Source organism: Portunus trituberculatus, chromosome 10 (assembly GCF_017591435.1).
Source record: "Portunus trituberculatus isolate SZX2019 chromosome 10, ASM1759143v1, whole genome shotgun sequence".
NCBI lineage: Eukaryota > Metazoa > Arthropoda > Malacostraca > Decapoda > Portunidae > Portunus > Portunus trituberculatus.
Genome location: NC_059264.1, coordinates 12,402,835 through 12,417,834, shown reverse-complemented (window position 1 = coordinate 12,417,834; position 15,000 = coordinate 12,402,835). Strand labels below are relative to the sequence as shown.

Genomic DNA, 15,000 nt, shown 5'->3' with positions numbered 1-15,000 from the left:
TATTACTATTACTGTTATTATTGTTATCATTGCTTTTGTTAATAATAATAATAATAATAATAATAATAATAATAATAATAATAATAATAATAATAATAATAATGGTAGTAATAGTAATAATGCAGGTTTCAGTAGTAAGATGGTGAAAGATGGTGATGATGACAACGGTGATGAAGGTGAGGCTGGTGATGGTGTTGGGGTTGGAGGCGGAGGCAGTGGTGGTGGTGGGTGGAGGTAGTAAAGGTGGTGGTAGTAGTAGTAGTAGTAGTAGTAGTAGTAGTAGTAGAAGTGGTAGTAGTAGTGGTGGTGGTGGAGGAGGACAGGCCTGCAAACAGCTTCTTAATGCATGCAATATCTGTGGTCCCATTGGCTGTTGGGGTTCTGTGGGCGTCGCGGCACTGGCTGGCACTAGATGACGTCACTGAGCGGTCCACCAATCAGGGCAGAGGTCGCGCTGTGTGGACGGCCAATCTTCAAAGAACGAACGATCGGCGGAAAAAAAAAAAAAAAATCAACCTCAGCACAAAACGAAAAAAAAAAAAAATGATAAACTTCTAAAACTATTATTCATTATATTAAAAGAAAAAAGAAAAGAAAAATAATTCCCCAAAAAAACATTTAAAATTATCATAAAAGGAAAATCACAAATACACGTCAAAAATCCACTCTGTAACGGACAGGAATCACGTGCAACACTACGAGCAAGCGGACGAAACGTAGAGGGAGTGAGCGAAGGTCTGGGCGGCACGCGTGGGTGCGGTGCGGGGCAGGTGAGGGAGGCCTCCGTAGAGTATAAAAGGCAAAGGCTCTGTGGCTCGGCTCGCATTTGGCACTGGGACACCAACTCGGCCACAACAGACCAGACCAGCACGCTAGACACGTACACGAGCAGACACGCACGGTCATACAACACGAGACAGTAATTGAGAGTTGGCAGAGGACGGTACACTCCTCTGAATTTTGAGCTACTACTACTACTGCTGCTACTGCTGCTACTACTTCCACTGCTGCAATGGCCCGTGTAGCTCTGAGTGTGGTCCTTTGCCTCACTGTCGCCTCTTCTGTTCTCAGTGTGGCGGAAGGTGAGTACTGTGTGTGTGTGTGTGTGTGTGTGTGTGTGTGTGTGTGTGTGTGTGTGTGTGTGTGTGTGTTGTCTATTGATTATCTACGCATGTATTCACTCACTGTTTGCTCTTCTGTCAGTGTATTCATAAAACCGTAACTAATTTTTTTCTTCGTCTAATTCTTCTTCTCTTTCTCCTCTGCCTCCTCTTTCTCCTCCTCCTCCTCCTCCTCCTCCTCCTTTGCTTCTATTTATCTTCCATTAAGTTTGTCTTTTGCTAATTTTCCTCAATATATGATTCTCCTTTCTTGAATTATTCCGTACAAATTTTTTACGTTTTCGTAATTTCTCCTTTCTTTTCTTCCTTTATCACTTTTTTTTTTTTTTTTAACTTACTTCACGTTCCGGTTCTTCTTAACTTTTCGATATAATTCCTTTAGGTTCTCTTCTCTCGCAGAATATTTAATCAAGAACATCTTTTGTCCTAATCTGCTCCCATTTTATTTTTTTTTATATCTTGGTAGAATATTGTAACTTTTACCGATACATTTTTCCATAGCTGATTTCTTTTAAATAATTTTTACTGCTATTCTCAGTATTATATAAACGCATTTTATTGTTCTTTCGTACTTTCACTTTCTAGCTCTCAAGGTCTGACCTGCGTGCATTCTGTCACAACATTTGATTCCCTTTACGTAAGGGTTTAGACTTAAAAGCTTCTCGTGCTCATATTACATTACTTAGTCGTATCTTTATTCTTTCAAAGCTATATGCAACATTACACGGCAGAGATGGAACTACGAAAAAGCTACTAAAAGCATGTTTTACGCTTTCAGTACTGGGACACATTCTTACCTTAAGTTTTGTGAACGATTAGACCATTTTATTGACATTAACAAGGGTCTATGGAGGTCAGAAGATTAATGACCACAGTCATCACTAATTTAATCCCCACACAAGTTTCTGAAGCTGTATAAAATCAGTAAGCAGAATGAATAAGGAAACGCGTCATGGTACTCAAGGACTTAAGAATCAGAAAGAATTATGAGAGCATATCATCCAATTACCAGCCACTGTAATTCATGGGGATGGCCAAAGAAGTAAAACACAAATGCTTCCGCTTGGTTTGGGGGACAGGAAGAATGCGGTAAATAGCAGTAAAAGAGTTAATTACAAGATGGTTCACACGATTATTACAGTATCTTTTTGATGTGTGAAAAGACGCCAACCGAAGGCAGAACCCCACATGCACATAAACACACACACACACACACACACACACACACACACACACACACACACACACGCAAAATGGGGGTAGAGCACGCGTTGATTCACTGCATAAAAACTCTTCGTAAAAAAGAAAAGTTAAAAAGAAAGTCATTGAAACCAGAGGGCAAATTACACAACAAACGTCTCAATGCTCGTCTTCTGAAGCAACTCATGTCAAAGGAAGGAAAAACGACTAAATGAAATATACACAAATAGCTTCAGAGTTCCAAGGTTTAAGAGCAAAGGGGGAGGAGAGAGTAAAGATGCTGGTTAACTCTGGCATACGATGGGGAAATAACAATGATAATAATGATAATAGTAATAATAATAACAATAATAGCAATGATGTTAATAGAAAAGCAAGCCAAACACACACAAATAGCTCAAGAATTCCAGAGTTTACCAGTGAAAGGAATGAAGGAGTAAAGGTACTAATTAATTCTTACATGTGGTAATATAGACAACACAGAGGTGAGAGATGATCTTTCTCCTTTCACCAACAATAAGAAAGATACAGTTTTACGACAAGGAAAAAAATACAAGTAGTCTGAGAATTCCAGAGTTTAGCAGTGAGAGAGATGAGGGAGTGAAGGTGCCAGATAACTCTCAACCACTTCAGTACCATGACGCGTTTCCATATTCCTTCTGCTTGCTTTGGTGATTTTATACATCTTCAGAAACATATGTGGGGATTAAAATAGTGAAGACTCAGGCCATTAATCTTCTGACCTCCACAGACCCTTGTTAATGTCAATAGAAGCATCTAATCATACCTCAAACTCAAGGCAAATAATGCGTCCCAGTACTGAAGGAGTTAATAGTGAAATGAACGTTTTGTCGAGGTAATCTCTTTCCGTCACCAGTACTGATAAAGGTTGTAATTCAAAGTGAAGGTAAAATAAAGAAAAACTACACACACACACACACACACACACACACACACACACACACACACACACACACACACACACACACGGTCCTCTGACTTCACAAGCCAGACGACCGGGATTCGATTCCCCGGCCGGGTGGAGATATTTGGGTGTGTCTCCTTTCACGTGTAGCCCCTGTTCACCTAGCAGTGAGTAGGTACGGGATGTAAATCGAGGTGTTGTGACCTTGTTGTCCCGGTGTGTGGTGTGTGCCTGGTCTCAGGCCTATCCGAAGATCGGAAATAATGAGCTCTGAGCTCGTTCCGCAGGGTAACGTCTGGCTGTCTCGTCAGAGACTGCAGCAGATCAAACACACACACACACACACACACACACACACACACACACACACACACACACACACACACACACACACACACACACACACACACACAAAATAGCCTGAGAATTTCACATTTAATCAGTGAAGGGAACAAAGGAGCGAAGGAACTTGTCAGCTGTTATGATGTGATGGACAGCGTAGAGGCGTGAGGGGACCCGTGCTTGTAACGATAATAATATGATACAAGTTACAGTTTGACGTGACGGTAATAAATGACTGAAAGATTCGATTAATTAATAAAGGGAAACAATACAACCAAGCTTCCATTGAGTCTAAGTTCCTATATGAACCAACGTATAGATTTTTTTTTATATATACTTTACTGTCAATGGTCTATGCGCGTGAATGGACACTGTACCTGTTACTTATCCACGACAATAACAAAAGCGTTCATACTGAGGGAAAGATTCTGGATAGACACAGAGCTTATGCGTTCTTAAATCAGAGTCCTTGCGATTTTTCTTGATTTATGTGTGAGCCACAACACTACAATAAAAAAGAAAAAAGAAAGGAAGAAACAGCCCACGCAGGCACAAACGATAATTAAAAACAACAATGTCTCTCGAAACCTGCCTTATGAAAGAATTAAAGGCACATATTCTGGTTTTTGATGATCGTTTGTGCTTCCATGGGCTTTCTTATATTTTTCTTCATTTCTAAGCCGCTCGAAACCTGACCTTTTGAAAGAATTGAAGGAACATATTCTGGTTTTTGATGATCGTTTGTGCCTCAATGGGCTTTCTATCATTTTTCTTCATTCCTAAGCCGCTCGAAACCTGCCTTTTTGAAAGAGTTGAAGGCATAGGAGTGAAGAAATACATGAACCAAATAGGGAGGGAGTATCACAGTTTACCGGGAGAGGGAAAGCAATGTACAAGGTAGAAACACAAGAAGGTCACTCGATATCTGACCACAACTCTACCGCCAGAATGTGTCTCTCGAAACCTGTCTCTTGAAGGAGTTAAAGGCATAGGAATGAAGAAATACGTCACGGGAGAGGGAAAGCAATGTACAAGGTAGAAACACACGATGGTCACTCGATATCTGACCACAACTCTACCGCCAGAACATAAGTCTCTAGAAACCTGCATTTTGAAAAAGTTAAAGGCATAAGGAATGAAGAAATACGAGTACATGAACCAGGTAGGAAGGGAATATCACAGTTTACCGTGACACAAGGTAGAAACAAACGAAGATCACTTAATATCTGTCCACAACTCCACCGCCACTGCTCTCAGATAGATACTTCACACAGGACAGGGCTTTTCTTCACCTCTGGACTTGTTGCTGTTGTGATGGTCAATAGATTAGTCAGTCAGTAATAAAAATAATGAGCCGCTGCATTAAGTAATCTATCCAAACTTTGACACTTTTACAGGCAGTCCTTTCCTTTACTTCTAAGCGTTCTATTACTGCGTGCTATTAGATCTTTCAGTCTGCCAGTTAGTGAATCAATCAATAAGTCGGTCAGTAAGTCATTCAGCCAATCAGTTAGTCAATTAGTCATTCGGAGAGTTATTTAGTTAATTAGTTAGTCAATCAGTTAGTCAGTCAGTCAGTCAGTCAGTCAGTCATTTAGTCAGTCAGTCTGTCAGTTAGTTAGTTAAACAGTCAGTCAGTCATTTAGTTAGTTAACCAGTCAATTCCTCTCTCCCTCTCTCCCTCTCTCTCTCTCTCTCTCTCTCTCTCTCTCTCTCTCTCTCTCTCTCTCTCTCAATTAGTCAGTTAACCAGTCAATCAGTCAGTCAGTCAGTCAGTAAACCAGTCAGTGTGTCAGTCAGTCAGTTACCCAGTCAGTCAATCAGTCAATCAGTCAGTCAATTTGTGGGTCAGTCAATCAGTGAAGCCGTTCATTACTCTACCCAGATTTGGCGCGCACCGTCCATCAGAGCTCAACCAATGACGAAGGGAGTGACAGATAACCTATTACTCGCTCTCAATTTCTCATCATGCGCTGGTACTTAACCCCTTGAGTACCATGACGCATTTGTATATTCATTCTGCTTACTATCTGATGATTTTTATACACCTTCAGAACTTATAATAGTGAAGACTCTGGCCAATAATCTTATGACCTCCATAGATCCCTCCTAGTGTCATTAAAATGGTCTAATCGTACAGAAATCTCGAGGTAAAAATGTGTCCCAGCATTGAAGGGGGTTAGATTTGAAATGAAGAAAAGAGTAAATTAGGCTTTTCTCCAATTTCCTCCTGTACTTATACCTACATTCTTACTTCCTATCATGCAACGATACTAAAGTTTGTGGTGAAGGAAAGGGTACAGTCTGCGCCGATAAACGATAAAAGAAATAGTGTCAGTTATCATTGGTTTCTCGTTTAGCAGTATTGTATAACTTCTTATATTATGAAGAAGGAAGGAAGGGATCATGTTTCAGCCTTGCCTTTTCACTTTTTCTTTTCCTTTTCTCTTCTTTCCTTTTTCCCTCTTTCGTAACTGACTACCTAAGCGTCTCTACCTTTTTCTTTCCCTCTTCTCGTTTTCTTCTTTTTATTGATCCGTTACATTTGTTTTGTGACTATTTCTGTACATCTCTCTCTCTCTCTCTCTCTCTCCCCCTTGCTGCATTGTTTCAGTCTGTCTTGAGGGAGAAAACTGACTATCTTTCTCATTTTCCTCTCTTCTTAGTTCGTGTTGCTACTTGTGATGAAGAAAACAATAAACTACAGACATATTTTATTTCCTTTTATCTCCTCACTTTACGTATTACTTAGATTATTTTTCTTTCGCTTCCTTCCTTGCCACCTTGCCTCACTATTTAACCCCTTCAGTACTGAGACACATTTTTACCTTTAGATTTGTGTATGATTAAACCATCTTATTGACACTAGGAAGAGTCTATGGAGGTCAGAAGATTAATGGTCACAGTCTTCTCTATTTTAACCCCTTCAGTACTGGAACACATTTTTACCTCGAGATTTGTTTACGATTATACCAATTTATTGACATTAGGAAAGGTCCAAGGTGGTTAGAAGATTAATGGCCATAGTTGTCACTATTTTAACACTTCAATACTGGGGCAGATTTCTACCTTGAGATTTGTGCACTATTAAACCATTTTATTGACACTAGGAAGAGTTCATGGAGGTCAGAGGATTAATGGCTAAAGTCTTCACTATTTTAATCTGCACATGAATTTCTGAAGCTGTATCAAATCACCAAATAGTAAGCAGAATGAATATGAAAACACGTCCTGGTATTGAATGATTAAGGACAGAATATATATTTCTATCTACCTTCCCCTCCTCTCCTTCCCACCTCATGTCACTCATTTGGCCAGTAGTGTTGAAGAGAAGGGATACACAACCTTTACTTCTTCCCTTGCTATGTACTGTGCTACTAGAAACATCAAAGAAAAAACAAGAACGGATAATTTTTACATTTCCATCCTTACTCCACACTTGTGCCGCTCAGTCAGTCAACAACCTTAACTTCTTCACTTCTTATGTAGAATGAAAAGCTAGATGTAGTGTTGAAGAGAAGGGATACACAACCTATACTTCTTCCCTTGCCATGTACTGCGCTACTAAAACATCAAAGTCAGTCAAAAATCTTAACTTCTTCACTTCTTATGTAGAATGAAAAGCTAGATGTAGTATTGAAGAGAAGGGATACACAACCTATATTTCTTCCCTCGCCATGTACTGTGCTACTAAAACATCAAAGAAAAAACAAGAACGGACATTTTTTTACATTTCCATCCCTTGTGTCACTCATTCAGTCAACAACCTTAACTGTTTCACTTCTTATGTAGAATGAATAGCTAGATATAGTGTTGAACAGAAAGGATATGTACAGCGAGATACGTTAGTGATGAGTGATGAAGAGAAGGGATATGTAACTATATATATACTTCTTCCCTTGCCATGTATTGCGTTACTAACCACATTAAAAAAATACAAGAACGGACATTTTTTTACATTTGCATCCTTACTCCCCACTTGTGCCGCTCACACAGTCAACAACATTAACGTACTATGAACAGCTAGATAAGTCAGTGATGAAGGAAAAGGTCACAATAACAAGTAATTTTCAGCTCACATCCCTCACTTCTCAGCGCAATTTGGTCAATAAGCCGCGAGGAAGGGAAAGGTAAACGCTCTATATAGTTCTTCACTTCCATGTACTGTGTTACTTAAATGGAAAGGCAGAAAGGATAAATAATTTTCATCTTCCCCTCCTTACTTCCCACCTGGCGCTGCTTAATCGGTCAATAGCCCTAACTTTCTCATTTCCTATGCACTAAGAGCCGCTGCATAAGTAAGTGATAAAGGTAAAAGGGAGAAGGGACAAGTAATTTTCATCTTCCTCTCCTTACTTCCCATCTGACGCTGCTCAGTCAGTCAATAGTCTTTCTGAATTTCCTGTGTACTAAGAACCGCTGCATAAGTAAGTGATCAAGGTAAAATCACAAAGAACAAGTAATTTTCATCTTCCTCTCCTTACTTCCCACCTGGCGCTGCTCAGTCGGTCAATAGTCTTTCTTCTTAATTTCCTGTGTACTAAGAGCCACTGCATACGTAAGTGATGACAATAAAAGGCAGAAAGGACAAGTAATTTTCATCTCCCTTTCCTCACTATCCACCTCGTACTGGTCACTTAGCCAACAAACTCACTAAATATTTGAGAGGCAAAGACAAAGAACAAGTATACAATTAATCTTCATCTCTTCCTCATCACTACCCACTTACACTGCTTAGTCAGCCAACAGTAACGATCCTTTTTACACCACGCCTTAATACTGCGCTACTTACGTGATGAAGGAAGGAAGAAACAGAAGGAACGAGTCATTTCTACCTTCCCCTCCTCACTCACACCTCGCGCCGCTCAGCCAGCCAGCAACGAGGGAGGGAAGGGTGACTCAAACACTTCCCCTATTGATGGCAAAGAGTGATATCGTGATGGCTTCCTGTGACTCATACGCTTCATTCACATGCACGCTGCCCCGACTGTTCTACTCTTCTGCCTTCACTCTGTTGTTGCTCTGGTGGTGGTGACGGTGGTAGTGATGGTGGTGGTGGTGGTAGTATTAGTTGTAGTTAATTTTGGGCGAGGAGAAGCAATTAAATCGATGTTTTTTTATAATCTTATGTAGTTTTTATGTGTAGAAAAAGATGAAGGAAAAAAAATTAAGGGAGAAAAATAAGCAACTACATGCAGGAACCAATTAAATACCTGCCTGTTTTTCACCTGTTACTCGTATTAATTAATTAGCGGCAAACTCACATGCAAACTGTTTATCTTTCTTTTCTATTTATTTATCTATTCACTCATTTATTTATTTATTTGTTTATATAGCTAGCTAGATAGTCATTTGTTTAGTTAGTTGACTGGCTAGTTGGCCGCTTATTCATGCAGTCAATTAGTCATTTAGTTAATCAGTCAATTAGTCAGTTAGTCAGACAGTACTGGGGCACAATTTTACCTTGAGATTTATGTATGATTAGACCGTTTTATTGACATTAGGAAGCGTCTATGGTGATCAGAAGATTAATGGCCACAGTCTTCACTATCTTAATCTCCCACATAAGTTTCTGAAGCTGTATTAAATCACCAAATAGCAAGCAGAATGAATATGGAAACGCGTCATGGTACTCAAGGGGTTAAACAGTCAGTCAGTCATTTAGTCAGGTTTCAAGACACCTTTCTAATTTTCGAAAATCCTTCTGGACGCGTTGCTCTAATTTTCCGATGCCTCTTAGCGTGTTCCAAGACGTAATAACACTACAAGGGAAACGCGTACTTAACCTTCCTTCATACATATCAACCCCTGCAATACCATGACGCGTTTCCATATTCATTCTGGTTACTATTTGGTGATTATATACAGCTTCAGAAACTCGTGTCGTGGAATAAAACAGTGAAGACTCAGGCCATTAATCTTCTGACCTCCATAGACCCTTCCTAATGTCAATAAAATGGTTTAGTCACACCCAAAGCTCAAGGAGGAAATGCGTCCTAGTACTAGAGGGAAATTGTCTCCTTTATGTTGTTTAAGAACTAGACAAATGAGTGTAAATGTGGAAAGGAAACCCGTGGCAGAATCAGGAACACAGTTTATTCTCTAATGTCTCCTCTATGTAGTTCATTCCTAAATATTTACACGTCTTAGTTCATGTAACAGACTCCAGAGAAAAGCATTGGAACTTTCAAGGATGTTTTCGTCATTAGGAGTTTTTTGTATCAGTAATTAAAAATGACATCCATGACAAACTTGCTGATCATTTCTGCAAACATACTATTGATGGCTAGAAATTAGGTAGTAAGGTTAAAATTTTCAGTGGCGTACGAAAGTTTTGACCAGGTACGATAACTTCATGTATAGTACGATAACCATTTGCTTGTTAAGATAAGGCGAGTACGATAATAGGAAGGGGCGGAAAAATTGACTCAGACAGATTGGGAGTATCATATTTTTCAAGGAAGTTTTCGTGATTAAAGAAAAAGTTTAAGGAATCTTTTTGTATCAGTAATTAAAAATGACACCTATAAGAAACTCGCTGGTAATTTCTGCAAACACACTATTGATAGCTAGAAATTAGGTATGTTTTTATTCATAGACTGTCACATGTAGAACTGCTAACTTATCATAACTTTCCTTATTTCTTAATTGTTTTTATGTTTTAAAGCAGCAAGAAGGTTGTATTAATTTGATATACAGAGACTTCAACGTATAGACACACGGTTTTTTGTAGCTTTCCTTATATTCTCCTAAACCAAGACAGGGTGGAAAGCAACAAGAAAGGACGCTATATTTAATAAAGCAGCAAGAAGGTTGTAATAATTTGAAATATCATATAGAAACTTCAATGTAAAGACTGACGGTTTCTTGCAGCTTTCCTTATATTCTCCTAAACCAAGACAGGGTGGAAAACAACACGAAAGAACACTGTATTTAAGTTGCAGGGCGTGTCACAGTTCACTTCATCTATGGAACTATTAACTGCTGGTCCCAGTGTCCTTCAAGGCGGCCGTGTAGCAATGGGTCTTGATCGGTTCCATCTATACTCATTGTTTGGACTCGTTAGGCGAAGCGGCAAAGTTTGTATGGACGATTACTTAGCTCAGTGGTGATGGAGTGTGGTGGCTGGCGTGGCGTGCGTGACGTGGATTGTAGCTAATTGTACAGGAGAGGACGGGGCTATGTGGTGACGGGAGAACCTAATAGTAATAGTATAGTAGTGTAGTGTAGTAGTAGTAGTATATGATGGTTTGTTTCGTGCTTCATGGTAGTGACTGTAGGATGGTGTCTCCAGTACCCAGAGATTTATCACTTGCGTGTCCTGTTTGCTGATCACATGCTTACCTAAAGAAACTTGCTATGTGTCGGATGGGGGGAAAGATACAGCGTGTTGAAAAGATACAGCGAAAAAACATTGATGCGCTGATAAATAGATAGATAAATAGAGATAGATAGATACATAGATAGATAGATAGATAGAAAATGGATATATATAGATAAATACATAATATATAGGTAGATAAAAAATAGGTAGATAGATAGATAGATAGATAAATAGATTGATAGATGGACAGATATAAATACATAAATAGTTAGATAAATGGAGAGATAAATAAATAAATAGATAGGAAACAAGTATTTTGAAAGAGTCTGCGTAATTTGAAAGTACTGTGTTCAAAAGGTACAAAAGAAAAAAAATAATATGTCTAGATAGATAGATAGATGTGCAGACAGACAGACAGATAGATAGATAGATAGATAGATAGACTGAGTGATTGATAGTAAAACAGAATAAGAACTTGAGAATTGCCTGTGTTGAAAAAATAATGTACATCGTAGGAATAAAAATGGAAAACCAGGCAGATAGATACACTGATAGATAAAAAGGTAGGTAGATAGATAGATAGATAGATAGAAAGATATAAAATACTTTCCTACCAAAAAGCCGAAGTGAGACAAAACTGAACTTGAAACTTTAACACCACGAGCACAGTAATTCAATGTACAGCCACCAGCCAACACTTCCCTACCACACACACACACACACACACACACACACACACAGGGCCACCAACCAACACTTCCCTACCACACACACAGACACACACACACACACACACACACACACACACACCCTTCCTTCCACACACACACACACACACACACACACACACACACACACACACACACACACACACACACACACACACACACATACCCTTCCCTACCACACATACACATACACACACACACACACATACCTACACACAGCACAGGGGACAGCAATTATCCACGTACAATGCCAAGGAGTAAAAATAATAATCCCTTCCATACAACAGACAACATTGATATTCACAATTCTGGCAGCACATGCATTAAAAAAATATTAAACACCTTTACAAAAAAAAATAATAAACAATAGTATTTTTATTGGCAGTGTGCAATGTGTGGTGAGGCAAACACGAGCAGTCCAATGCAGGTTAGGGGAAATAATTACATGACCAACGTTTTTTGCAGCTTTTTACGAACGGGATTATGGGAAAAAAAACCATAAAACTGGTATTGAGATGGAAACTGAAACCAAAAAAGTAATTAATGCGAAAATAAAACGTTTTCTTTTTATTTACGCCAAACAAGCAGCGATGGCATTAATATTGACGATAACTGCAGTGTTGAAAGAGTATTACGATGCAGAAACAGTAGAAAATATGAACTAATACAGATTAGTAAAGCAGTGACTGGAAGGAACACCTGCAGCTGTGGGGAATGTTTTTGTTTAGTTATGAAATACAGTGAGGAACACCATCAAAACATTCTTAAGTCTTTTACTATTGGAAGGGTACTCTCTCTCTCTCTCTCTCTCTCTCTCTCTCTCTCTCTCTCTCTCTCTCTCTCTCTCTTATATGACGTTCCAGTAGTCGCGTCACAACTCGGATAAATCAAATCTATTAGAAAGAATAAAAAATGACACACTTTAGTAGAATAGATAAATGACATAGAATACAGTCTATTTTCCAGAGATGGTATGAATAATTCTACATCAAAATTACCTTCCCCTCCTTGGCAAGCCCGCGACAGTCCTCTTGAAAGGAAGCTTGACATTCAAATATTTTCTCATTATGAAAAGAACGTAATTGTTTCATCAACTCCTTGGTTCCCACTCACACCGGCTCGAAAAAGATGGTTTGTAGTGATACACGAGAGAGAGAGAGAGAGAGAGAGAGAGAGAGAGAGAGAGAGAGAGAGAGAGAGAGAGAGAGAGAGAGAGAGAGAGAGAACAAATTTAATATTTTCTAGGCTGTAATAAGAGAAAAGAAAGAATAAAAATAAAAAAGAACATTCAAATGGTAGTGGCAGGGTTGAGCCACGTTTAAGGACACAAGAACAGAGCAGGACAGAATAAACGTAACGTAACAAGGCTGTGCTGAGGAGATGCCGTGACTTAAGGCGTGGAAATGTTGAGTGTGTAACGGAACCTCAACTCGTTTGAAATACAGAGGGATAAACGACATAAGACGTGTTTAACTTCAGACCAACGTGCTATTCGACGAAAAAAAAAAAAGATTTTTGCTTTGTTTGCGGCATATAATTAACCCTTCACTTGGGCAAGTACAACATTGATTCCTTTTATTCAGCACTTCACTGGTACATTTGCTAATGGTACACACTTTGCACACTTTGTTGTCCAGCAAAAGATACTGTTTATGGGCGTTATACTGCAATCTTAAGAAACATGATTTTTTCATAATATCATATTGTCATATGAACATATTTTGCTTCTGGCAGTGATTGCGGGATGAATTATGGTCGTAAACCAAGTAAACTATTGTGTTCATGCATCACTCCTTCCAAGTCACGCGCTAAAACTCTCCAATGGCGTGACGTCACATCTGTGTTTGCTGGAATCTGACACTTGCTTTGTTATGAGAGCACATCAACACTGGTGGTGATGTTGTGTGGGCGATGACGTTATGAACATGAGAACATAAGAACGTAACGGTGTCTGCGAAACACGTGGCAGTCTCTGAATGAAAGATGCCTTTCTATTTCCACTTTTCATCCTCATAAATGTTTAAACTAAAGAAAAAAGTCCTATTGACTTTACTCTTTAATACTGAATCTATTCTATTCATCTATCACTCTATTTGAGAACCAGTTTCTTCGAGTCTCTGTTTTAGATGTAACTTTATCAAGCTTGAATCTTTCACTTCATGTCTATCCTGATTGCTGACACTGAGGATGTTGTTTATCGACGCCTCACTAAGAAAAAAATACCTAAAAAGAAAAGAGATCCAATCCTTCAATATCTTTTCGTAAGGAACACTTCAGAACATAAGGAAGTAAGGGGAGCCGCAAGAAGCAATCTGGCCTTCACGTGCCTACAAATATTTTATTCCTTGAATTGTTGTTAGTCATTCCCCACACTCCCTAACATAACTGACCTAGGCTTTTTTTTACGTTACAGTGCTTTGTTATATTAATGCTTGACAATGCCGTACTAGTTAGGTCAGATCAGTACATTAACAAAATATATTTTAGTCGCATATTCTTTCTCCCAGCCATGCACACCCACACAAGGGAGTGGAATTATAAGATGGAATCAGTTTCTGTTTGCCTTTATGCACCTCCGTACTGAGTGAGTTCAGAAGATTAACAAGATATATTTTACCCGCATATTCCTCCCCCAGCCAACTCGACACCCCACACGACACACACTAACACATATCACTAACACGGCATCATAGGGTGCAATTAGCCTCAGGGAGGGGATCGAGATAGCCGTGGTGAGCAGCCTCTCTAGGGGAAGGTCACCTCGAAACCAAACTTACTCCCCACTACAGGAAAACGAGGAAACCTTTGACTACGCTCATGAATCTGCCACGCTCTACCACGGAAAAAAAAAGGTGAATCATAAGCCGCTTTGCCCGGTAAGGGAAAGTAATGACGTTAAAGAAAATGATGGTGGTGATGGAGCGAAGTAGTGTGACCGTGTACAGATAGATGAAAGACAAGGTGCCATATTCAGAAACGCTTCCCTTTTCCACCGCGACCATTTTCAAAGACCACAGAGATGATTGGCAGAGTTCTAAAGAGTATTTGTCCTGTTGATAATGCAGAAAACGTGTTCACATGTCACTAGAATTACAGACACATCCGCAGAAACCCGTGTCACTTCAACTAGACCTCTTTAAAAATATTGAAGGTGCGGTGGAAGTGTTTCAAGATATCGATCAAAGAGTGAGTTCGGAAAAGAATGTTGAAGATGGACCCATGAGGCAAAAGGAAGAGAAGGTTTATTGAGGGGAAAGCATGCTGGTGATGACTGATAGGTATGACTAGAGACGTGGAAGATAGGAAAGTGGAGACAAAATTAATGATCTGCTTCAATGATTCTTGGGCTCGTATTCAGAA

General features: G+C 39.3%; 1 protein-coding gene across 1 annotated transcript in view; it reads left to right on the top strand.

The window, feature by feature from the left end:
- The first annotated feature begins 812 nt into the window (after nt 1-812).
- LOC123502140 overlaps nt 813-15,000 on the top strand; it is a 66,711-nt gene continuing 52,523 nt past the window's right edge. The window contains exon 1 of the mRNA XM_045251360.1: nt 813-1,082. Within this exon, the coding sequence (XP_045107295.1) occupies nt 1,013-1,082 (70 nt within the window). The 5' untranslated portion in view covers nt 813-1,012. The remainder of the gene's footprint in view (nt 1,083-15,000) is intronic.